Source organism: Pungitius pungitius, chromosome 12, assembly GCF_949316345.1.
Source record: "Pungitius pungitius chromosome 12, fPunPun2.1, whole genome shotgun sequence".
NCBI lineage: Eukaryota > Metazoa > Chordata > Actinopteri > Perciformes > Gasterosteidae > Pungitius > Pungitius pungitius.
Window position 1 is genome coordinate 6,810,544 of NC_084911.1, and position 25,384 is coordinate 6,835,927.

The 25,384-nt window shown below is 46.7% G+C and overlaps 1 protein-coding gene across 6 annotated transcripts; it reads right to left on the reverse strand.

The window, feature by feature from the left end:
- arhgap44a (Rho GTPase activating protein 44a) lies at positions 1 to 25,384 on the reverse strand. Of its 6 annotated transcripts, XM_062565990.1 has the most exons (23): positions 25,024 to 25,384; positions 14,876 to 14,915; positions 13,963 to 14,082; positions 13,805 to 13,881; positions 13,560 to 13,671; positions 13,308 to 13,384; positions 13,074 to 13,188; positions 12,825 to 12,893; positions 12,632 to 12,713; positions 12,005 to 12,132; positions 11,253 to 11,364; positions 10,749 to 10,830; positions 10,495 to 10,575; positions 9,993 to 10,106; positions 9,806 to 9,897; positions 9,210 to 9,393; positions 8,379 to 8,396; positions 8,052 to 8,240; positions 6,408 to 6,920; positions 4,795 to 4,940; positions 4,298 to 4,699; positions 3,588 to 3,639; positions 2,363 to 2,502 (listed from the first exon to the last, which is right to left on the reverse strand). In XM_062565990.1, exons 1-22 carry the CDS (start codon positions 25,074 to 25,076, stop codon positions 3,632 to 3,634), a joined length of 2,814 nt encoding a protein of 937 aa, XP_062421974.1. In that variant the 5' UTR covers positions 25,077 to 25,384; the 3' UTR covers positions 2,363 to 2,502; positions 3,588 to 3,631. The 6 variants fall into 6 exon arrangements, 5 of the variants coding, with proteins under 5 accessions (XP_062421975.1, XP_037332168.2, XP_062421973.1 ...); XM_062565991.1 differs by lacking the exon at positions 3,588 to 3,639 and having other exon boundaries at positions 1 to 2,502; positions 4,625 to 4,699; XM_037476271.2 differs by lacking the exon at positions 3,588 to 3,639 and having other exon boundaries at positions 1 to 2,502.

Consider the following 25,384-nt stretch of genomic DNA (forward strand, 5'->3'; position numbering starts at 1 on the left):
TTGTGTTGTGAGGGAGGGTACATGTGTTTTATTCTTTTCAGAAGTAGAACAATGAATATGAATGCATGCTTTTAGGTAGCTGTAATTATGATGCACAAAAGCATTACAGTAGTACTGCACTGCACTTATAACAATACATGCCTACAGGCCCTAACTAACTTTCATCCAAACACAAGCTCTCATTTGCCTATCGGTTATTACAAAATAAAATAGCCTGTTGTTTTGAAATGAGTGAGTCACATTCAGTCTGCACAGAGAAAAATACCCCTGCCTCCTCGTCAAAAAAAAATTGTATGGATCCAGCACAGAAAATAAAACCTCTAGTACACATTAATTATGCTTATAGTTCCAAAATAACGACCAGAGTGAGGGCACTTGCAATTGTTGTCATATAATCACCACAACTATCAATATATAGTTATCAAAGTCACCAAAATCGTCAAATAGAACACACACACAGAGGCATACCATTGATCACTATTGGAGAAAGACTCATCTATATTCCATTTTGTCAGAAGAAACTCACACACAAGTCAAACAGAATAAATTAATTGCTTTGCAATAAAATCAATGGCTTCTTTTCTGTAGGCGTAGGAAAGGTGACTTTGACCACTTTTTGGATTCAGGTGGATCAGTTAACACTGTAATTGCACTTTAATTGACAAAAATCATAGTCCTAGGACATTATTCTATGGAATTAAAAAAGTGACACTGCAGCATCTGTTATCTGATGAGCTCTGATTAGTTATCTGCGGTGAGAATACCAACAAGGACTGAGAAATTTAACATTTCTGAAAGTGTGCCAAATCATAGTACTTATTTGCCATCCTAATTGAATGAGCGTATGTATTTTTAGTCAGTCCCACAGTAACGTTTTAGTTTCCATCTATCCTCATTATTAATTAATTAAGCGATCATAGTGGGCTAACAGCAATCCAATTATCTACACAAGAATCTATTAAATTTCTAATTAAAAAGGAAAAAAATATAGGGCATGTGTGTGCAACTCATTATCGCTCGAGCATGTTTGAAGTCGAAGCTCGGGAGTCAGACTTAGAAAAAACACTATTGATTTCAAGCAGAAATACCTTCCGCATTTCTGCTGCATCACCATCGTTACCTGGTGTTAAAGTGAAACACTACATCTACAGTAAACCTGTTCATTGTGTGCAGGGACAAAAATAACAGCACATTTTTAATCATTACAATTTCTACACATGATAGATATCAGCACATATATTATTACTATATATATATATATATATTCCAGATAGGCATTTTACATATAGTTTTCCTCTTAGATTTATATACATCAATTTCTGTACACTCTGTATGTATTTACACTAGGGGTCAAAGGTCATTGAACCTGAAGCACTTGAAACAAAGTTAAGAGAGCGACTCATATGAACCTAACGGCAGTTTAGTCATCCATCCATCAAGCTGTTACAGCACGGGGGGGTGGGGGGGGTCTAACTATACTCCAAGGACCACAACAACTAAAGCATTCACACAAAATAAAACTCATTCGGAGGCCCTTGATTCAAAGCAGTCTGTTCATATTGGCTTGTCATGCAAACACATCGTGGTGCTTTTTGTCAAAAAATGCAATTTACAGTAACATTCTTCTCCTACTGTGCTGGTATAAAGTGAGTTGAAGTGAGCTTACCTGTGTGAAGGTAAAGGATAAAGAACTATCGTTGTGATAGGTGAAAGAACAGTGAAAGTAAAGTTTGGGAGTGCCAATAAGAAGTAAACTTGATGAAACGTTTCAGCTTGCATGCAAAACCTTTCTCTGCGGCTCAGCATTTTCCTAATTTGCACAAAGCAATACCCTGTTAGTAATATAACAAGTCTACTCTCTGTATCTCTGTTTCACCCTGAGGATGGGCTTTGCTCCTACCTATGTCGTGCTCTGAGTTTCCCTTACCAAAATTTGCAAAGCGTGTAGATATCATATTGCAATTTGATTGCATTTTCTAATAAGGCAAAAATAAACTGGGAAACACAGAAATACAGACAAGCAAAACAAAAGCAAAGCAAAAAAACAACAACAAATGAATAAATACATCTTAGTGTGATACTCATCTATATTCCAGTCTTTTCTCCTAAAGGCAACTGTTCCTCAACTATGGCATTTTGGTGTTTTTTTCTGTAGTCACATTTACATAGTAGCGAGCAATTGTAAGAGATTAGTTTCTTTGCAGCCTGTAGCAGATGTGTTCGAGTCCTGGTTTCAGGTGGGCTTTGGTGAGGCCAAATGGTGTTTCCATCAGGCCTTGGTGGCGACAGTTAAGAGTGCGTATAGCCACAGGGGTGCTGGTAAGCTGTGACGCCTTAAGGTCATAGGTCATAGAGTGGTGCTCTGTGGTTCCTCCTCAGGCACAGCGTCCCCCTCCGGAGAGTCTGTCACTGCCACGGACCTCCTGCAAGGGGCACCGCTGAACTCATCGATGAGGCTGTCCAGATTGACATTGAAGGAGGGGATTTCATAATTGAAGATATCTAATGGTGAGCATGGTGGGAGAGGTGAGCATGAGGAGCAGAATGGTGGAAATGGTGATGAGGAGCAAGAGGAGCAGGAGGAGGAGGAGGAGGAGGAGGAGGAGAAAGGGGCATATGATGATGATAATGAGGTGTAAAAAACGGAAGAGAGCAGAAATAATATTAATCTTTTTGAGTCTGAACTCATGGGAAGTGGCATATGATGTCTGTTCTGGTTTAATATATGTGCGTCACATTCTACACAGGGTGTGTTAATCAAGTGTTTTGCTGATTTCACCTAAACAAGCAACTAATGTGGTATGTCACAGCTTTTTGTGTCTTTTGAGACAACAGCAACAATCGCTACTTATTCATAAAAAATACAATAACAGGTCAAAATGACTGCCCAAAGACACCTCACTGTACACATTTACAACAATGGCCGGGTAAACCAACACAGAGGCAACATGATGTGTGCGGATCTCTGTGGGAAAATGACACCAGCTGGGTTTGAAGCAACGCAATGGATATTTAGTCTGAATACAGAACTTGTTCTAAATACATTGTTATGTGCTTCTGCATTTAACAATAGCAGAGACTGATAACGGCTCCTGTGTAGGAATGAGATGGAGCGTGGAAGTGTTGTAAAAGGGAGCAGAGGTTATAAAAAGCGATGAACCTGCCAACACGGGAAGAGCGGCTTTACCTGCCCCTCCCCCCCCCCCCCCCCACCACCCACCCCCGGGATACCAGTGGCGGGCGCGTTTAAGGGGGTATGTGTTCTGGCATAAGGCTGGGAACAGGAATCCATAGGAAGGGGGGGGGGGGGGGGGGGCTTTACGATGGACCTTTGTAAGCGACGGCGTCTGCAATGTGAGCGCAGTGTGGTGCACTCTGGGAAGTCCTTGAGCCGTGCAGTTTTCGGTTGCACCACAACACCGTGCGAGGATTCAATAGCGCTAACCTGCAAAATTGGAAACAGGGAACGTTTCCTGATAACGAGCTACAGGTACGTTTGGAGCAGGCTGCAGGAGACCCCAGAGGCAGCCACAGCACGAGGCCAGGCAGTGAGATGGAGCGCATGGGGCCGGGACGGTCTGGCTTACCCTAAAAGTCCCCCTCACACTTAGCCCACACTGAATCCCTGGCCTCACACAGCTGCAAGGTACACGATAGTAGCAGGGGGGAGGGGACAAGAGAATGATAAATATTGCAAAGTGACAAAATGATTGGTATATAATGACAGAACACCTCATCATCAGACATCATACTGTAGCTATAATGTGGGGTTTGTCTGCCTACGTCTCCATGCCTGCTACGCAGAGAGCGAGCGAGACAGAGAGAGAGAGAGAGACTGGGCTGGTGTGAACGCCTCTGACCTACCTCTGCCAAGTGGGGGTCTGGGTAACACAGATAAACAGAGAGCACAAGATGAATCTAATGGCAACTTCCATACAAGCAGGACGAGCTATGCTTCTCTGATGTTTCCACACATTACCCAGAAACATCATCACATAACACAAAGCAATGAATACATAGGTCAAGGAGGTTTGCTCACTACGGTAGAACAGGAAGGCTAATATTTATATTTCTTTCTCAGGCATCTGTGTCTAAAAGGCAACTTTTATTCATTCAGACATCTGTTTCGGGACATTCGTTTGAGAACAGTCAATAAAGGGGACGGGAATCTTTAGTCCTAAAGAGTCCTACACTCGTCCACCGTCTCCATTGGACAGAGCCACAGCGAGTCTGAGAGAGGGCCGCTGCAGCCCCGCCTGTGGTGGCGCAGGTGGTGTTGTTGCCAAGGGATGTTTACCTGTAGACATGCTCTCCCCGGGAGAGAGTCCTTCCAGGAGGCCCTGCTCCAGGGGCTGGGGGACTGGGACCATGGCCGGGCCAGTGAACCCCAGTGGGGCTGTGGGCGGCTGAGGAGGGGGCAGACTGGGTCTCTGCCTGGGCTTAGGGGCAGGCCGCGACTTGGTCAGCGTTCCGGCCAGGGAGGGCGGGGACGAAAGGGAGTGGGGGGGCCCCAATGGGGTTTGCCCGGGGGAGGACGGGGCCACTAGACCAGAGGGGCAGACCAGTCCATAAGGGGACGGGGTGCTAGGAGGAGTGGGGGACAGGCTGACCGGTGACGGCTGACCTGTGGACTGGTCGGACATCCCGCAGGACTGGCTGTAAGGGACCTTGGGAGGCACAGGGGCCAACTTCTTGGAGCCTGAAAACAAACAACACAGGTACGTTATTGTTAATAATTCAAATGCATCCACTTAAAGCCACAGACAGCCAGCTCAGACTGAGAGACGGCTTGACCTTTGCGCAGGGTGTGTGGACTGTGCTCTGTGGAGTGGAGGGACTGGATACTGCTGTGAGGACTACAGCTGGGGGGGACAGTCGGACCTGCCACCTGGATTGCTTTGTGTCCAATGACAGGCGAGAGCTCTTTGCTCTTCAGCGAACTGGAAAAGACAACAGGACATTAGTGTGTGAACAAACCCAGCGGGTTTGTGAACTCCTGGCCACAACCACCACTACCACATCACCATCATCACCATCGTCGTCATCATCATCAGTGTTTCACAATATGTAAGTGCATTGCTGCCAATATTACTACAGTTTCGTCAAACCCAGATCGTATGTCAAGAAAAGCTACTTCAAGGTATGCTAAGTGTTGGTTTCAACAGTTTTACACACAATCACATCAGCAGATAAGTCCATACGACTACAATGAAGATGAAAAGATGAACATTAAGTGTTTTTTTGTTGTTGATGAAAATGTAATACACCAATCAGGGATTTTTCTTTTACTAAAAAACTGCCTGACAAACCAGATTAGCGTTTCACCATTATTGTTGAGATGTACAAATTAATAATGATGCATTATTAAAAAAAGACATTTCAGTTTTCAAGAAACAAAAAGTCAGTCTCCAGGCATGTTTTCCATATCACAAACTTTCAATCCCTTGTCCCTAATGATGTAGAAAAAAAACATTCATTTTGAGAGCCTCATATTGTCCAGCTGGCAAATCAATGGACTCACAAGATTTCACACTTGAATTCTGACAAAAACACGAAGATGTTCATGTCTGTATCCAGCAGGAAACAAAAACAAGTAGCCTGAACTGTGTATCTGTGTTTAATGTCTGCAACGTGAATGTACTCAATAACATAGTTAAGTATGATTGCAAAACTCCTGTGATCCAACACCAACAAAGAGTACCGATACTACAGCACGGCACATTAACTGTCGTCCCTTTTCAGCAATCTTTTCACAAAAATTATCCGTCTGAACGGGATGTCATGGAGCTACCAAAGCACAAGAGGGAGCTTTATCAACCAAGCTTGTTGTGCTCGCTCTCCTTCTTTGCTGAACTGATTCACACTGTCCAGTGTGGTTGTAACATCACGGACGTGTGAGTCAGGGAACTGTGACTATATACATACAAACATACAAACTCTGCACTTTCGGTCGGTCGAAGATGGAGAAACTGTATGAAGATATTCCACACTGCAGCTCAACAGGACATCATTGTAAACACATACATTAAAAAAAAACAAAAAATCGTCACTTTGTCAAAACCATTTTCCTTGTGCTGGTTAGTAAAAAAAAAAGCTGCTGTAGAATAAATACATTCATATGCTTTCCCATAGCCATATGTGGCGTTGTCCATGTATTTATCCTTTTCTCAATACCGGCATGAAACCGAGCGCTATATAAGCCAGTAACATCCTTTGTTGCTAGGCAACCCCCATGAGAGGCATCCCTGGACAACTTGAATGTTACAGAATCTGAGGTATGTACTTTGAAGGGGGAGGAAAAAAAAAAAAAGCATAAAGAAAATGTGAGCCAGCGATCTAGAGGAGAGGAGAGACACAGATGCCACCCTGGGATGCATCCGTAGTGGCCATGGGTGTGTTGTATTTACCTAGTCAGCCTGGGGGGTCCTCTCTCTCGGGCACATGGGCAGGCAGCCCACGGCGGGGGTGGGGGCGCGGACGAAGGGAGGCTAGGGGGGTTGCCAAAGGACTGGTCATGGCGGGCTAGTACCAAGGAGGTTTTGATGTAGAGCGGAGAAGCATTAATGTCTGGTGGGGGGGCATGCGACATGTCACCAGGCGGGCTGTGCTTGGGGAAATGCAGACAGCTGGGTTTGGGGTTCGAATTGATGTCAAGTGACGAGGACGAGGAGGAAGAAGAGGAGGTAGGGGGCGGCGCTGGGGGAGTGAAGCCAGACCAGCGCAGTGGGGGCGGCGGGGAGGCGGGGGGCTGGGACTCTGGACCCGGTGCCACGGGGCGAGCGCAGGGTGGGGGTTTGGGATAGAAGAGGTGGGGGGCTGTGTGGCACGAGGAGATGGGGTAAGGGGGGGGTGGCCGGTCCTCCCCTGGGGGTGGGAGGGCATGAGAGGTGTCCGGCCGATTGGGCGACACGTTGTCAGAGCTGTAGATATTAAGAGAATAGACAGCACAAAAAAACAGCTCTAGTGACTGAACAGGGACACCCACTGGAGCGATATAGGATACGTCGTTTTGATGATTAGTGTGTTAGTTGGTCCGTAGCCAAAAGCAGAAGATTTAAAAAAAAAAAAAAAAAGAAGGAAAATAAATTGCATTTTCGGGCGGGCGGTGGGCACCAAGCTCAGCACACAGTCAGCTTAGTGCGGATACAAAGACAAGCACAAAGAAAAAGCAAAGGAAAAGAAAGATCGGTCGCCAAAGGAAAATAATACAGTGTGTAGGACTTCCTCTGTGATCACCTTGTGTCTGCACACTGCATGGAGCTGTGAGGATCTGTCTCTGGAGCCAAAGTGCTGGTCTGCAGTCTGCGATAGTATCAAGCCTGAGCTTAATGACTGAATATGTCCTCTCTGCTGCATAAGGAAACCCTATCTGCCCGCATCGTACGGTTTATGACTTGTTTGCACCGAGGGTCCTGCAGTCAGCCCAGGGCAGTGTGAAACAGACACAAAACCCTTTCATCGGCTGAAAGAGTACCAGGACAGGTGGGGAAAGTCAGCAAAGCCAAAGTCCGTAGCATCCATTGTCTGCCACGCAGACAGAGGTGATTATTCATGTGCTTAACTGTGATAGTCATACCGAAAAAAAATGGAGAAATCATTGAGGGTCAAAAAAGGAAAGGAAACAATTCACAACCAAAGCTAAGAAAGCCAAGCCACAACGATGGTATATTGGAAATATTAGCATGCTCGCAAAGGACTTGCAGATTGAAGCTTAGTGCAAAGTAAAGTAACAAAACTTTCCAACAGTATCTGGACAAAATTTCATCGGACTAAAAGTCTGAAAGTGTCATTATCCTTTTTGAAAATGTTCCCCTTAGTGACGGACATGAACCTGACAGCACAACCGGGAGAACTGAAGGAATGTGTGTGAGTGTGAGAAATCATAGTAATAAGTTGCAAAATAATAGCATGAATAAAACAGCCAAAGATCGTGATCACACGGAGCAGAGAAAGTCAATGACGGTGATGATGGTGGTGGTGGTGACGACAACCAAAATGAACAGGAGAGGAGGTGTGAGGAAGGGAAGGACGGCGTCTCCGCTGGGACTCACCAGGCCCTCTCTCCAGGCGGCGGCGTCGTGGACGGGGAAGTTGCAAACTCTCCGGATTGCTCCGGGATGAGGGTGTCTGCGGGAGAGCCGGGGCCTTGCATGCCCGGAGGTGTGGAGGAGGTTTTGCGCACCAGCGTGGACGAACCCTTACGAGACACCCAGGAGGTGTCCATTACCCGGACGCCCATACTGCAAACGAACACATTTCCACAATCATTTAATCTGACAAAGAGAGAGGTGAGTGGAGGATTTGAAGGAGGTCAGAAGGGGATGGGGGGGGGGGAGGGGGTAAGGAAAGGTTTGGGGAAAAAGGGCATGATACGGTACCTTTGTATCTTCCTAATGCTGCGTTAGTAAGGGGAAGAGAGGAAAAGGGGATATGAGGTCAGAATGCCGACTTGGTACAAGTACTCAGTACACTGAATATGATGATTGATGGGATGAGATCCACAGTGGCATGGGGGGGGGGTGGGGGAGCAGATGAGACGTTCCAGAGGTGCACATACCGAGCGCCAATTAGAGACTTTTCGCATTAAACCTGTTTTAATCCGAGAAACAAAGCTATTCTCCCTCTCCCCATACTCACAGTGATTACGGCATGATAATGTTTATAATATCACGGCCTTCTCCCTAGCTTCATTGAGGGGTATTTTGGTGAAGGCATCGGCTCTAATTCTGCCACTGATTTTCCACCAGCTGGGTGAATGACTCCAGGCCAGGTTGTGAAGGAGGAGCTGGATGTGGGAGGATGGGAAGATAATACTGGAGAAATAAGAAAAGCGCTAACAAGCAGCCCTTCGTCGGAGACCTGTTGCCATAGAGACAGTGCCACTACAGGGAATTCAGCCTCATGTATTCAAAAGAGACACTTCTGTCTTCCTGCTGAATCCTGATAATAGGAGTTATGTGTCGGACCTATTGACAGGCAAGATACGAGTTACAATGCTCACCTTTCTGCGGCTTATGAAGGGTCTTGCGCAAAACTTTAGGTTACAGGGTTTGTGAATATTCCACCACGGTAAATACATTTTAAATTTGCATGCATGGAAACATAAGTGTATAATATCAGATGCCTGGGAGGAGGCGTGGGTGGAAAGAGAGAGAAGAGAGTGTGAGCAAGTGAGCTGTGGGCAGCCAAGGATGCACTTGGCATCGTACCCATCCTTCTTGTAAAACTCCAGCATCATGTTGTCAGTGGCGACGCTCAGTGGGCGTCGGCTCTGGTCATGCTGCTGCTTGCGCTCGGATTGGTCCATGTCTGGTGAGGGCATGGAGCTGTAGTTGGAGTTGTGGTTGGTGTGGATCGGGCTGCCGTAGCTGCCTGTCAAGTTGAATTCAATCTCTGAGGGAGGAGCAGACGCAGCGTCATCATGCAGTATAATGATGGCATAGTGCATCCTGATGCTTACGGTGGTGTTTGTGTGTGTATGTGTTGGTCTGTTTGGAATCCACCACTCTTAAGAATGGGAGTTACAGTATCTACCAAGATAAAATCCTGATATGAACCATTTTCCTTTTTAACAAATACAGTAGTTTATGGGTTCATAATGTAATCATCAACTTTATTGTGTTTTTTTTTTCTCCAAAAGTATATGAAGAGGCATGACAACCACAAAAAAAGGAGAACAAACCTTAAGGTAAGTATGACCCACAATTTCTGCCAGTTTTGTATTTATAAAATCCAATTATATAAATTATTGATTTATGGCTCCTAGCCTCACAACAATATTACATACATAGTATGTGATCCCCACCTCCAGGGAAGAACCAGTCCGCATGCTGGATAATGGGCTCAATGATGCCAACTATCTGCAGTGACAGGGTGGTCATCATCTCTGTCATGTTCCTGGAGAGAATAGAAATGATTGAACTGCAGTCGATTCTTACCAGAGAAGTTAAAGTGAGGTAGATTTGTAAAATAAAAAACAAAACAATACATACGGTTCAGTGTGTGTCCAAAGCAAGTTAGGGCCAAGAACAATTGCCATATTACCAGGTGTCATCTTGTTTGAGTCTTGGTAGTCGCTCAACTTGGATAAGAATTTGACAAGATACCTGTGGGATTTACTTAGAATTAATTCATACCTTTAAAAAAAACAAAAAAACAATATCTTCCCACTGCAACAATTTAAGCCTACAAAGTAGACATTTTGGTATTACCTTCTACAAGCCACTTGTACAAAATGATTACTACTGCTGTGAAAGTTACAGACAGGTGTCATCATCTCAGTAGCAACTGCATCTCCAACCTGCAGCTGTGGTTATTTCTCTTGCCTGTAGGTGGTGCAGGTTGATTCTCTTTATACGGTTGTATTTTTTGTTTGGATGGTTTGTCATCAGGAATATTAAAAAAAACCTTAACAGCCTTAGAGGTTGGTCTCAACACTCAGTGTGCCCTTATTGTATTTATAAGGGTAAACGTGTATGTATTTTTGCGACTGACCTGAAATTATTCAAGTTGTCTGTGGGGAGTTTATCACACACTGCCATTAATGCTTGTAGTCTCTTGTCCATATCTTGAACGCTGGAGAAATAAAAAACAAAAACATTATGATTCACTGTTGATCCACTTCTTGATAAATGTCACCATTTTTCATTTCGGCAGTTATGGTCCCTTTTATGAAGACTTTTCTGTTTTTCATTGAGGCCAAGGGCATAATTGAAGAAAATGCATTCAAGAAGAAAACCACAACTCACTTTGAGGCCTGAATCCATTCATCATAAAGTTCAAAGGTCATCAGTGGCTCGGGGAGCTCACGGAGGTATGATTTTAGAGCCCCTTTGGTTGAGAAAAACAGGGTGTGAGTAAAAAATGTTTCTCTTTTGGTACAGGCGAGGCCATGCCCCATATTTCTACTCCCCTCCAGCAGGGCCTTGCAGCTAGCCGCAGCTGCCAGATTCATATCGCGCAGCACAGATTTTATGCTAATGTGTGAAATGCACAGCAATATCAGAACAGAAGGCCTCCGGGAAAAGAAATGAAGACGGCACTGAGCCTGTCCGATGAAGAGCAACGCTTTCCACTGAAGCACCGAAATCAATTGGAAAACATATTTGCATTTGTACATTGCAAATGACCTTTCTATATAATAAAAACACTGATGTTCAGTTTTTACAGTTTTCCTGACTTTAAATGAGAGTGTAGGGGTATTTGTTATGGAAATTGGCTTGGAACAAGGCATTTGTGTGGGTGTTGTTCACCTGCGATGGCGTGTGGGTCGGACGAGTACTCCTGCACATCCATGACTCCACAATCCAGGGATGCTTTCAGCTTCTTCAGCTTGGATGCTGACGGAGCCACTCTGAAGAGGCCCTGGAGCCCCACACACAGCAAACACATAAACATGGAACTATCACATTTGACACTATGCTGTACCAAAAGGGACATCCACTAGTGTTATACACTTGAAACTGGTTGATGGTGAATAACTGGTGGCTTTACATGTTTTTGTCCATTCATGTATTGATGTATTATATATGCCATGAGATTAATTACAACACAACATTTTTTAAAGCTGAGAGTATTCTCAATCTCAGAGCCATGTCTTATTGCCATGATATCACTACTTGTCATTTATCTCTTCATTACATTTCCTTCATTTGAATTTGTGTCTTCCCAGTCTGACCTGGGAGGATAAAGATAAGGTTTAAACTATTGAATGAACATGGGAAGTAACAGCCGCTCAACGCTTTGAGATTGTTCATGAGCTCTGTCAATTATACTGTGGATGTAAATTCATTCGATGGCATATTTGTCAGTGTGGAGGTGCTGCCTCGTTGAGTGGTTGCAATGTAATCTGTCAAATTCAAGTATGAATAAGGATGAATTTAAAACACCAGACGTGTCTTTCATAGACTCGAGTGTGACTAAAAGCGGCCAAAATAAGCATTTTATCTCACACCTAAAAGTCCTCAGTGATGTGTGTGTGTGTGTGTGTGTGTGCGCCCTCTACCTCCTCCTGCATGCCACACTCCAACAGCATTGTGACACATGCTTCGACAGGGAAGGCAATTTCTCTTCCACTAATATTTAGGTGTTCCTCCAGAGACTTGCCAAACGACGGCTTCTCCACCCACGCCTCTGCAACACAAGGGAGCAGCTTCAATCGCAGTCAGACACAAACAAACCTACGCACCTCGCCGGCATTTCCTCCCTGAACCACTTCGGACCAACATTTAGCAATTTAATCCAAGCTGCAACTTAATTGGACGTTCAATATTATATTGTAGTTCAGTGTTTTTCTGGTACCACCTCCCTTATTGTTATTAATATTATCTACTTTAAAAGGAACGTGTGATGTTAAGACCTCTGCTTGGTTTAGCACCTGTTAACCAGCCGGGTGCCAAATTATGAAGGCGGATAATTATAGCCTAATGAAAACGTTATGTGACATGTCAGGGCTATTAACTCCGTTCCTTCTCACCGTGATATTGCTTCAGGTGCAGAATTGGAGCAGATCACGAACACGGATGCGCTCACCCACATGCTTGCACACACGCACGCACCCACGCAGACGCACACAGACGCACACAGACACACACACACACACACACACACACGCACAGAGTAGAACACTCACCTTGGTGAGCTTTAATCTGGGGCAGAATACTTTGAAGAATCTCTAAGGATTTCCTGTGATATTCTGCCTGCGTCTCTATCAGCTATAGAAGGAAAATAGATTAAAACAAACAATCCAAAAGTTTGTGTTATTAGATAATGTACAATATATATTTGAATCTGGGATTGCAACTGTGATGGAAAAATATACTTACTGTCTGAAAGTAATTTGCATAGTCTATTTCTTTGGCCACAAAACTGTACATATCTGCTGACAATTGATCCTGAAACAGAAAGTGAGAAAGTGATGCCATCCCATTAGAAATGATCCCGACCTACTAGAAGATCATTCTGGCAATTTAGTTAATTCTCATTTGATGCATGCAGAAGGGATTTAAAATAAATGTAGGGCGAAGGTTCTGGAGGAGGAAAGAACATCTCAGTGGCATAGATGGTTGACCCACCCTACAAATCTCCATCCGATTGGCTGCCTCCTCCATCTCCTCTCTGAGGGACTCGGACTTGGCGCCAGGCTGCAGCGTGCTCGGGTGACTGGATGACTTAGACGACTGATGAAATCTATTCAAACAAATTGGATATCGCATTGTTTTGGCAAAAAAAAAAAAACTTTAAATACTAAGCCTTTGCAAAAATAAAATTGAAATTAGAAATGAACAGGAGGAGGTTGCAGCCGTCACCTTGTCCTAGAGGAGTCCATGTCCAATACAAGTTTAGCTAAGTGCTTCCTCTGTTTTTGGATGTTGGGAATGTCCACCTGCCAAAGAAAATGAAATGCATGGTTATAATTAGCTCAGGGAATAAAATTCTATGTGAGGTTAGTGAATACCGTATTTTCCATGTAATCTTTTTATAGTCGGAATGGAGTGTGAGATTATGGCTCTTTAATGTAGTCATATGAAGGGGGGTGGTTTCCCTTAATTGGTGCGCACCTCAGCGAGCACGTAGAGAGGCTCCACCACATCTCTCTCTATCTGGAACTCAAACTGGATGAGCTCCTCGGCCAACTTCTCCTCCGTCTCGCCACACAGCTTCAGCATCTTTCTGTTTGGTGAGATGCAAAACAGAACGTAACTCAAACACAGACACGGGTAATGAGGACGGACAATAATTGAACAGCCGAATCAATAATTAACGATGACTGTGGGCAAAAGGCCCGCGGACTCCACCGACTTACCCGAGGAGAGAGTCATCCCCCAGCACCGCGGCGCCTTCTACCAGACACTGTGCCAGGGTTGTGAGCGGCAGCTTTTTCTGATAGTAGGGAGAAACGGCATTAACAAAGGCTTCTGGTTCGGCTTTCAGCGTCTGAGGGAATGCTGGACAGGTACTCACAGAGGGCGACTTGACAGATCTCTTCTCAATATCAGCCCCCTGCTGACCCTGCAGGCAGGCCGTGAGTTTCTTGTGAGTGCTGTGCGTCACCTGCTTGACCAGATCCAGACGCTTCTCCACCTTGACACAAACACGCCCACCTCATGAGTCATGGACTCCCGGCATGCCAACACATGCTGCCGTGTAGTAACACGGACACAGAGCCGCACTACGTTCACGCTACGAGTGACACAGCAACATACTGCCAGTCATTTAACAGGTCTCTTCCTTTTCCAGAGCTACGAAGACTCTGTGTTGCATCAACCAATTACATGGTTTGGTTTCACCTGTTTTTTGTTCCAACTGAAAATGCAATTGACCAGTTTCCGGCACTATTTAATGACATAACTAAAGTTAAATATGTACTAATAATGCACACAGTATAACAAATGGTTGTACTTTATTACTCAAATGTTACATTCTTTCATTTTTTTTTACCGCTGGTTACTCTTAAAAAGCAAAGTAATGATTTTGGGTTGAAAGAATTTGTGGCATTTTTTTTACTATGTCATTTAATAAGTGAATGAATAAATAATAAATATGTGATTATGAGAATCAACATTAGTGGCATGTCCAGACGGTTCCGTACAAAATTTTCATGGCAGTAGTTCATGGGAAATTCTTGCTGCTGTTTTCAAAAGAACAACCTTAAAATCACTTTTTGGCTGAACCCCATACAGACACATGCAACCTGAGGTGGGAGGACCTTGCTTTGATTTAAGGGACCTTGAGATATAAACGTTGCAGCCACTGATCTCTGGTCGAACGCAGCCATCGTAAAAACATTATTTTCACCTGTTAAATGAACACGTGATGAACATCTTCACAACTCAAACACGCACGCACACACACGCACTTTTACACTACGACTCACCTGTAGAAGGTCCTCACTTAACACCTCTGTTTTCTCTGCCCTGTGAAGATAAAAGCGTATAAGAATTAGTGTGTGCAGAGAAGACTTCATGCATGCTCCATTTAACAGCCTGTTTACGCTACATGTCAATCACTCAATGACAACCAATGCAACTTTTTCTACTGTGAAGTTAGGAAACTAAATTTCCCAATTTATATTTTTATCCTCCTCTTGCCCATTAAAAAGAGGTGCTTCTGGACTCCACTGTTGGAGGAAATTAAAATTCTCTCACTCGATAACCTGCAAAATGTGACATCTTACATAATGAAAATATTTTTATAATCAAATTTGAGGCACTGCATCCAAATATAGTGTGTCATTGCAAAAATGTTTTACAGTTGTGAGTGCCAGCCATATTGCATTGGGTGTTGACTCATCCGGTGAGTTTGTACCATCATCATTGATGCGGCAGTGCCCCCACAGTGGGTGGGCCACATCGACGCACCTGTCCCTTTGGAGCATGTGGGAGTGGTCCGAGTGGCTGACTCTCTCATTCATGATCTCAGAAAATTCCGTTGGAGGAACACATCAATGATCAGGCGAACCATTCATGCTGCAGAACAAGCCGCTGGCAATGCCACCGATTCAAATGTGCACGTTCCCAACCCAGGAGCATCGCGTCCCACTGTGATTCCAGGAGGCTGGGGACTTGGCCAAAGACCTGAAGGAGAGGGCAGAGCCGCACTGCCGCTGAAGCAGATAAAACTACTCATCCGGAGTACCGAATGAGCCGCGAGCTCAGGAAAAGAGCAGGCCACTGGATATCATGAGCACACAGTGTCAGCTAAGTTCACACAGCTTGTGTTTTAAGACCTTAGTCCTTCTTGTGCAAACACTCCCACCGGAGCTCAATAAGCCTTTTATAATCCTATATGATGAGATGAAATCGGCAAATTGTAAGTACACCCACATCAATTTTGGTTGTTTTCCAGCATTCCTTTAAATACTCTTGGACACCAACAAAGCACATATCTGAAGCAACAATCAAGGACTACCTTATCAGTGTGGTGTATTTCCTGCTCAAGAGGGCTGTGGACCAACAATGGATCCAACTATCTAAAAATGACTCAAAAGCAGACTTGCCGACCGCCAGCAGTAACCCAATGGTGCCCACTCTCTCTTAGCGCTTCCCCTTCCTGTCTGCCCGACCTCTTCCTGCTATTGTGACCCAACTATGCCAACACCAATAGTGGATAATAGCTTTGTTTTGTCTCATTTATTTGAAATAAATAAATAAATCTGAAATCGCCCAACTGTTAACCAAGAGAATGGAAAAGACCTTTGTTTGTGCTGTTATTCAGCCTGACAATGACACATCAGGAGCTCATAACTGGATGGATCTTTTCATGTGGGATGCCTTATCAATCTGCCGAACCCCGTGCAACTGTGTCGAGAAAAAAAAAAGGAAATCTGTCTAAAAACGGCATAAAAGAAATGGACTTGGTGTGTTTGATGTTGTCCGCTGTGTCATTGTGTGTACGTATTCCATGTGTAGAAAGCTGATCTTTAATTGAATTGTAGCTCTCGTGAGCATGGCACCATGGGAACTGGGTCAAATCATGTACCAATGGATCTTATCACTCCGCATAACAGGTAGGTAGGAGGTAGGAAAAGAAAATACAGGACATATGTGCATGTGTGTACATGCATACGATTGACAGAGTTAATGTTGTGGTTACTGCTAAGATTTTTAAGGATAACTGTGATTGCAGATTGCTGATTACATGACAGCAATTAGTTGGGTAAAGTTGATGTTTTCTGAGCTAGCATCCTAGGAAAGTAGTATTGTACATATCTGTCGTGTGAAGCTGTAAAATAAGAAATCTGGAATACAGTACAATGTGTACTACATGTGCTCTACAAGCTCGTATGAAACCTGCAGGAGATTTTGGAGGTGAGGAGTGAAATTCCTCTGGGCAAAAAATGTGCCGAATGATCCATGGGAAGGAAAGTAAACACGTGGGAGAGGTAGCAGCCGTGTGGGCGGTGAGCTCAAGAAGGGAGAGGAAGACCTCGCCTAGTGTTATGCCAACCATCTGCCACTTTGTAAGCAGTCCTCTACCTGCAGCTGCTGATGAACCAATACACACACACACACACACACACACACACACACACACAGCAACTTTAATATACAGAACAATTCCCTCAAGATAAATTTATAAAAATCTTTGTCAGGGTGAATTTGGGGAAGATTAAGTAGTAAGATGAGTAAATAACCACACGGACGGGTTATGGGCCAGAATCTGAATAACTCCTTCTTCACCTCTCGTTGTATTAAAGAAATTGCTGAAAACGTGCAACTCCAAAATGGGTGGAAGCCAAATGTGAGATCCAAAACCCAAATTGTCCATCCAAATATCAGCTGCCCATTCCATGCGAACGTGTTTAATCATAAAAACTTCTATCTCGAGATACGTTAACGTCGTAACGGCTCACGCTCCGGCCCCTCGGCACTGTGAATGGTTCATGAAAGCATGAATAATCCATGTTGACAATAATCAAAAACGTGAATTAAATAACGTCCACAGACTTGGGCGTGTTGCCGTGGCAGCTTGCCAACCCTTTACGTCCACGTGCGATTGATTTGTCCGGGACAAAGACAAAGTGGTCGCGCTCTGCTCTGCTCTGCTCTGCTCTGCTCTGCTCCCACTGCCAGCCTGGCGAACAAAAAGCGCTGTGCCAGAAGCAAGGTCCCGGGCCGCGAGGGAAGGGGAGCGGAGCAGGATGGTGGCCCCGGGCCTCAGCAGGGCTCCGCGTGGCCTGAAGCGATGGCCCCCCCAAACTCACACACACACACACACACACACACACACATCCAAAAACACACTGCATCGTTCACGCTATCTGCTCTGTGAATGTTTCTCCATTTACTGCTTTCCCCAAACGTTTGCCTTGCAATCGAACCCAGAGGCTCACTCGCCCCTCTTCCCAAATGGCAAGGCGGAAGTGGCTGATGGGACACAGGGTTACTAAAACAGAAAAACCCACTTACTGTAGTTGTCCAGCAAACTAGGTCACTGTTCTGTTAAGTATGCAAGAATAACCGCGAGAGGGGAGTGCACACATCGACGTGCACAGACACGCACACACACCCAAAGCACACACATGTCCAGAGTGAGAGTGAAGGATGCACAGAGAGAGAGAGAGAGAGAGAGAGAGAGAGAGAGCCTGCAGCCTTCTGCAACGTTTCAGTGGAAACACAAGCAGTGAGTTATCTCTAATAACTTTATTCATGGTGAATAATCTCCACAAGAACTCCATGACTTGGCACTGTTTTTACACTTGACATCTGCCCGAGGATGTGCACGCACACACGTGCACTGCACCTAAACGATTTCACATGTCCCGTAGAGAGCATCAGATGAACAATAGAATGAGGCAACAAAGATCAATGCTAAAAAAGAAATATTCTCAGCCCTTTCTTCGATCATGTGGGTTGGGAAAGCCAGATCATTCTAAATGAGCGTTTCTAGGCAACCGCAACGGATGAAGGAAGACAAAGAATCATCTTCTATCATTAAAGAGCAAACTTTTAAAAGAAAGACAATACACTCTGAAAATGTAAGGTAAACAAAACAGGATATTGTTATTAGTGGAATACTTCTTCCTGTTTTGAGCCTATTTGCATTCCTGAATGGACGGAAGTGGGTACGATGATGAGAAGACGCCTTTTGGATATTTTAACAGCAATTCCGCTCTACTGTAACTATTCTCACTTAGATCTCTGCATTAAAATACTGTGGCAGCCGACAGATTGTACAGTCGGCTGTACAATGTACAGTACAGTTAAAGAAATGAAAGAAAGCTCTCCACACTGACTTGTGTATGTCAGTGTAAGGCAGTTATTTATTTTCACGAAAACATACGGCTAGCTTCTGTTTTATCTTCATAATCTGTTTATTTAAAATAAACTTGCATAAATGTAACCAAATAGCATGTCTCTAGAAGGTTTGAAATAGAGAACTGTGATATTATGTTATTACCGATTGAGAAGTTATTTATAGTTATTAGCAGGGGTTACCATGTGTATGTGCAGCATATTTAATCCTTAGCAGAACCTGTCTCACACTTAAATATCATCTAATGTGTTTGCTGCATTTCAGTCAGGACCTAATGTCCCTTCCTGTTGGAAATGAGATCATGAACAACAGACTGGATGAACTCTGACACCCGTATGACATCACAGTGGAGATCAAACCAACTTCTAATGCAGCAGTTCAGTAGTGACAAAAACAAACTCAGTGCACATACACTAATCCTGAATTTTTAGTGAACTGCATGAATGTGGGCTGTTAAAGATTTTGGTCTTTTTATAGAATCAGCAAAACAGAAAGGGAGAAGGAGCACTTCTGTCCGATATTACGTCATCTCTTTTCTGATGGACAAAATGGTCCCTTCACAAAGGCTCTTTATCACCAACTCCATCGTGTCGTAGGCAGTCTTGGAGTCTTGGCACTGGTGGGGTTAAGGTGGGGTCGGGGGGGGGGGGGGGTTATCAACATGGTCCACTTACACCCCCTGAATGGTACCATACAAGTACAGCAATAGATCTTGTTTTAAAGAAACATAAACACTCAAACACCAGCCATGACGCATTTCCTTATTCCTCACAACTACATTCAAACTTTTGCTATGAAAGGGCCCTGACCCAGTAAATAAAATGCCGACGTGGATTTTCATTCGCGATTTAACAATCAATCGGCCAGAAACGATTCAGAAGTGAGCGAAGCAGAGCTGTGAATCACCGGCCCTGTGAGGACGCATGAGCGAAACGAGGCAACGAGGTAGAAGAGGAGGAGAGACAGAGGAGGAGAGGCTGCTTTGGCATCTACATCTCATGTTACCTGTATTATGTTCATTTGAAGTGTCACACACATTGTGCCGAGAGGTCTCCATGTGCAAATGCTGTGCCGGATGTAAGAAAAAGCCATCCACCTGGGCATCCACCTGAGCATTCACAACTTGTCGCTGAAGTACAAACAAACGTTCACAATGTTTGCCTTGTGCCATTCGTGTAAATCCTCTTTGAAAAAAAAACAAAAACAATCTATCAGAGCGTCACATTGTCAGACAGAAGGGAAGGAGAAAGAGGGTAAGAGGGACAATGGAAGAAATGTATTACCATAAACGGGTGGTGTTAGTGAACATCACACAGGGGATTGATGCGGGGTGGGTGGGGTTGAGAGGCAAATAGTTACGAGGTTTGGGCTTTGCTAGTCTATACAGACCACTGATAAGACACAGTTAATGACTTGTAAGTTAACATTGGGTTGGACTTACATGTTGCTTTTGTACCTTTATAAATTGCAATGTAACAATTTAAGCCATAGAATAAATTGTGAACCTGCAACTTGGCAAAAAAAAAAAGAAACAACATGCATTACAGTAAAAATATAAACATTTTAAATGCAGCAACATACTGGTTAAACACTTTAAAAAAAAGAAAATTCCAGTATGTATAGAATTGAATTAAATAGTTAATATTGGCTCAACATCTGATATCAATATCATGGCATCGCTAAGAAATGTGCACTTCTCCATGTATAGGTTTTTCATTTCTATTATGTGAGATTCACTGACAGACGTACAGACTGGTATCATGGAATCGTTTGCCTACATAGGACAGTGAATTGGGAATAGAGAAATAGGTCATATGAAATGGAGGGTGGGAGCGTGTTAGAGCAAAGTGTCCTTTTCTTGTCTTATTTTGTGTGTGAGGACATCAAAAGAAATCTTTTTACCATTTCTTACATCAAGTTGAACGGTTTAGGTCTCTATTAAGGCTTAAATGATAGGGCTAAACCACCAAACAGAATGGATTTAGCTGGCAGAAAACAACAAATGTATCACCAAAATGCACACAAAGGCTCTCTTCAGAGCTGTGACACCATGTTGCCCCCCTCACTGTGCCATTTCTGTTAGCTATGGAGTATGCATGGCTGCACATCCTCCAGTATGAAGTATTGCTCCACGGAGGTGATTGGTCAAGTTGACGATCACATGACATGGATCTCACCCTCTCAGCAGCAGCAGCCTCAAAGAGCCAGAGAGAAGCTGACACAGCACACCTGATCGCCACCCCCCCCCACCCAAGAAACCCTTCAATCGCCATCACACGTAAGAAGGACCCATACTGTCCATGCAGAAAGACTCGCACAGGCCAGAGGAAGGTTGGTAGGTTAAATGTCCGCTGATTAAAAAAATAAAAGCATACATCTTAATAAAGAAACTCTCCTGCTGCTATAAAACATTGTTATCGAAGTCATACAATGTCCAACATGCAGTCTTCTCGTGTAGATACATATTTTCCCTTGTATGTGTCAGGTTCGCGTGGAGGAGCAGGCGGAAGCAGGACTCAAATGCAGAGGTTCACGATCCAAGTGCTCTTTATTCAAGACAAAACCAATAACGTGCACCCACGGCGAGGGACATAGACAATGACACGACCAAGGACAACAGGCACACAGGGCTTAAATACACAAGGGAGGTGCAGGTGATTGGACACAGGTGGAATCAATCAGGCAATCACAGGACAAGGCAGGAAGTGAAGTTACCCAGGAACACAAGAGACATGACAACTACAAAATAAAACAGGAAGAGAGACCAAACCGTGACAGAACCCCCCCCCTTCAAGGACCGAATTCCAGACGGTCCTCAAGGGGAACAGAACCAGAGAAACACAGACAAGGGGAGGGAGGGTGGGGACCCGACGATCTTGGACCGCGCAGGGAACTCAGGGTGATGGCGGCCACTCGTCGGGTCCTTCGGGGGGTCTACCGCTACGGCGACCGGGCTTCAGGGTCTCGGGGGGCCGACCGCTACGGCGGCCGGGCTTCCGGGTCTCGGGGGGCCGACCGCTACGGCGGCCGGGCTTCGGGGTCTCGGGGGGCCGACCGCTACGGCGGCCGGGCTTCGGGGTCTCGAGGGGTCTGCCGGGTCGGCGGCCGGGCCTCAGGATCTCGGGGGGTCTGCCGGGTCGGCGGCCGGGCCTCAGGGTCTCGGGGGTTCTGCCGGGTCGGCGACCGGGCCTCGGAGTGGCGGTGAGCGCCGAGCTGTGCGGCTGCGGCGTCGTAGTGGCGGTGAGCGCCGAGCTCTGCGGCTGCGGCGTCGTCGTGGCGGGGGGCGCCGAGCTCTGCGGGTCCGGCGTCGTCGTGGCGGGGGGCGCCGAGCTGTGCGGCTCCGGCGTCGTCGTGGCGGGGGGCGCCGAGCTGTGCGGCTCCGGCGTCGTCGTGGCGGGGGGCGCCGAGCTGTGCGGCTCCGGCGTCGTCGTGGCGAGGGGCGCCGAGCTGTGCGGCTCCGGCGTCGTCGTGGCGGGGGGGCGGCGAGCTGTGCGGCTCCGGCGTCGTCGTGGCGGGGGGGCGGCGAGCTGTGCGGCTCCGGCGTCGTCGTGGCGGGGGGCGGCGAGCTGAGCGGCTCCGGCGTCGTCGTGGCGGGGGGCGCCGAGCTGAGCGGCTCCGGCGTCGTCGTGGCGGGGGGCGCCGAGCTGTGCGGCTCCGGCGTCGTCGTGGCGGGGGGCGCCGAGCAGTGCGGCTGCGGCGTCGTCGTGGCGTGGGGCGCCGAGCAGTGCGGCTGCGGCGTCGTCGTGGCGTGGGGCGCCGAGCAGTGCGGCTGCGGCGTCGTCGTGGCGTGGGGCTCCGGCCCAACCCCTGACCCCACCCCCCCTTTAAGGACCGACTTCCAGGCGGTCACAAGAGGGTGGGAGGGAGGGGTCATCGTCGGGGGCCGTGGGGGCGGGGAAGGAGACTGGACTCTGGGGGCCGGAACGGGCGGAGACTGGACTCTGGGGGCCGGAACGGGCGGAGACTGGACTCTGGGGGCCGGAACGGGCGGAGACTGGACTCTGGGGGCCGGAACGGGCGGAGACTGGACTCTGGGGGCCGGAACGGGCGGAGACTGGACTCTGGGGGCCGGAACGGGCGGAGACTGGACTCTGGGGGCCGGAACGGGCGGAGACTGGACTCTGGGGGCCGGAACGGGCTGGGGCGAGCGTCTTTGGACCGGGTCAGGAGCCGGGGCTGGAGGGGTTCGTTTCCTCCTCCTCCTCGGGCTCTTCCTCGGGTTGAGGAGGTCCCTTAGTTCCAGGCACGCCTTCTGATAGCTCCTGGGACCAAAAATGAAGTCCGTCTTGCGCCGGAAAAACGGGCTCCTCACATCCAGGTATTCCGGGCCCAAGTCGTACCAGGAGTCTGCTGAGTCCTTCTTTGGTCGTGTCATTCTGTCAGGTCCGCGTGGAGGAGCAGGCGGAAGCAGGACTCAAATGCAGAGGTTCACGATCCAAGTGCTCTTTATTCAAGACAAAACCAATAACGTGCTCCCACGGCGAGGGACATATAGACAATGACACGGCCAAGGACAACAGGCACACAGGGCTTAAATACACAAGGGAGGTGCAGGTGATTGGACACAGGTGGAATCAATCAGGCAATCACAGGACAAGGCAGGAAGTGAAGTTACCCAGGAACACAAGAGACATGACAACTACAAAATAAAACAGGAAGAGAGACCAAACTGTGACAGTATGCTAGTTAAAATAATCTGATCTTTGCATGGTAACATTTGGAGCCTTGGAACTGTGCTCATATGGCAAACCAGCGGAAAGTAGAACAACACGGTGAAAACGTTTGGTGAATCAACCCACACTCAAGACAAAACCCTCGTTAAGGGCCTCAAATTATCAATAGAGAAGGAGGTGACAGCCTTTGCAAACTGTTAATAAACAAGGAAATGCAAACTGTTGGGGCTCATCTTTAATCCACTGGAATTCAACTTAAACTTGCAGAGCAGTAAAACCAGACCAATGTTTGACTCTGCTCAAGGTCACCAGAGGGTCAGACCTGTTACTTCTTGCCCTGATCCAATGCTCACCATAGGGTTTGGGAGCAGTAGCATTGGCAGACCACCTCAGCAGGGAGCTGCTCGGTGACGGACAGCTTCAAAAGACAGTGTATTATGCTCTCAAAAGCACAAGTGGGTAGTGCAGGAACACACAAACACAACAACACTTACACACACTGACATGCGCACACGCAAGGAAACACGGCCTTCTTTGCTCACGTGAAATTGGCCCACAACCCTCATGGCCACACACACAAATCCAGAACCCCCTGGCCCACACACACACACACACACACTCACACACACGCACACACACACCCATGAGTCACACAGAAGTAATTATCAAAAGACTCTGAGCGGCCCGAATCCAACTGCCAGTGACACCACGAGGAGAGCCTGCAAGGTGTGTCCCCCTCCCTCCTGAGTGCATGCCTCTCACTCAGCCTGTGATGATACCTGCACGCATTGGGGTTCTGATCCCTTTAAAGGAGCTGGGAAGAGATCTCAGAACCACGCAGATGCAGGGCGAGTATACAGAGGACTGCGAGGAGGGGAGATGAAAAATCCTCCCACACAAACCCTCTCAGATCTTGTTTTAAGCAACTACGGTGGCACGGTAAAGTAGCCCCTAGGGAAGGCTAATAATATAATCTCATGATTCGAACTAAATATATGTTCGCCAGCTGGGGAATACGACCTTCAGGAATAACCCACGCCGATGGAGGTGCTTCCCTCCTCACAGCTGATATTACTGCGTAATGAAAACATTGCGCCCTTTCCCCCGTTTCCCCGCACGTCGCAGCCCGCACCGCATCCGTGTGCATCACGTTCACTTATCGAGAGGTCCCGTGACAGGAGGTCCAATGCAACTCCACAATCTGTGTGTGTGTGTGTGTGTGTGTTCTTCAGACTCCCAGTGGGTGGGCACGCAGTCTTTAAGATGGGGTCGTGTTTCTGCGATGGTGCTGCGAGTGTCTATATTTAATGTGTTTCCGTGGGCAGGTCGCACCGGGGCAATGCGCCTCCACGCTGCCTATGCGGTAGCCTCTTTGGATGGACATTACGCATCGGGCATCCTTTTGTTCCGTAGAACGCGTGCGAGCGCGCTGACCGCGGACTATTGTGCATACACGTTTAAATTATTCATATTTGCACACGGGGGTGTTTTAATCTAATTGGGGCCATACGGCGGGTGGGAGTGGGGAGTGTGGGGGGGGGGGGGGGGTGTTCTCCCTCCCTTTGAGGGTGAGCACGGATAAGTGGTTGCTTACCTTCCCACCGTTTGGTTGGCGAGCTGTCGCATCCGATTGAATTGCTTCTTCATCTTGTATTTTCTGCGTTAACACCTACAGGGGGAACATATTCCGCATTATTTCTCTCACTGTAACGGTCCGTGCTCCGCGGAGGCGCAACACAAAATCCAGTCCTGCATATCTTCCGCTCCTCATCGCAGAGTCCCAGCGCCGGAAAACCCTCCTCCGCGATTACATGCTTTCAAATGGTCATGTTTTAAATGTCCATTCTCCCCGCTGGCTGCGCAGCGATGCTGGAGCAGTTCACCGCGGGCACTCGGAGGCAGAGAGAGCGACAGCAGTGACCGGTCGCAGCTGCGCAAGCGATGCAGTCTGGGTA

What these genes read in the sequence shown, in the direction of transcription:
- arhgap44a (XM_037476271.2), bottom strand. Translation starts at nt 25,076, where the DNA reads ATGAAGAAGCAATTCAATCGGATGCGACAGCTCGCCAACCAAACGGTG. An exon ending in CGACCCACACGCCATCGCAG is followed by an intron (nt 10,831 to 11,252) that starts GTGAACAACACC and finishes TCTCAACCAAAG; the next exon opens with GGGCTCTAAAATCATACCTC. An exon ending in GGACCCCCCAGGCTGACTAG is followed by an intron (nt 4,941 to 6,407) that starts GTAAATACAACA and finishes TGTCTTTTCCAG; the next exon opens with TTCGCTGAAGAGCAAAGAGC.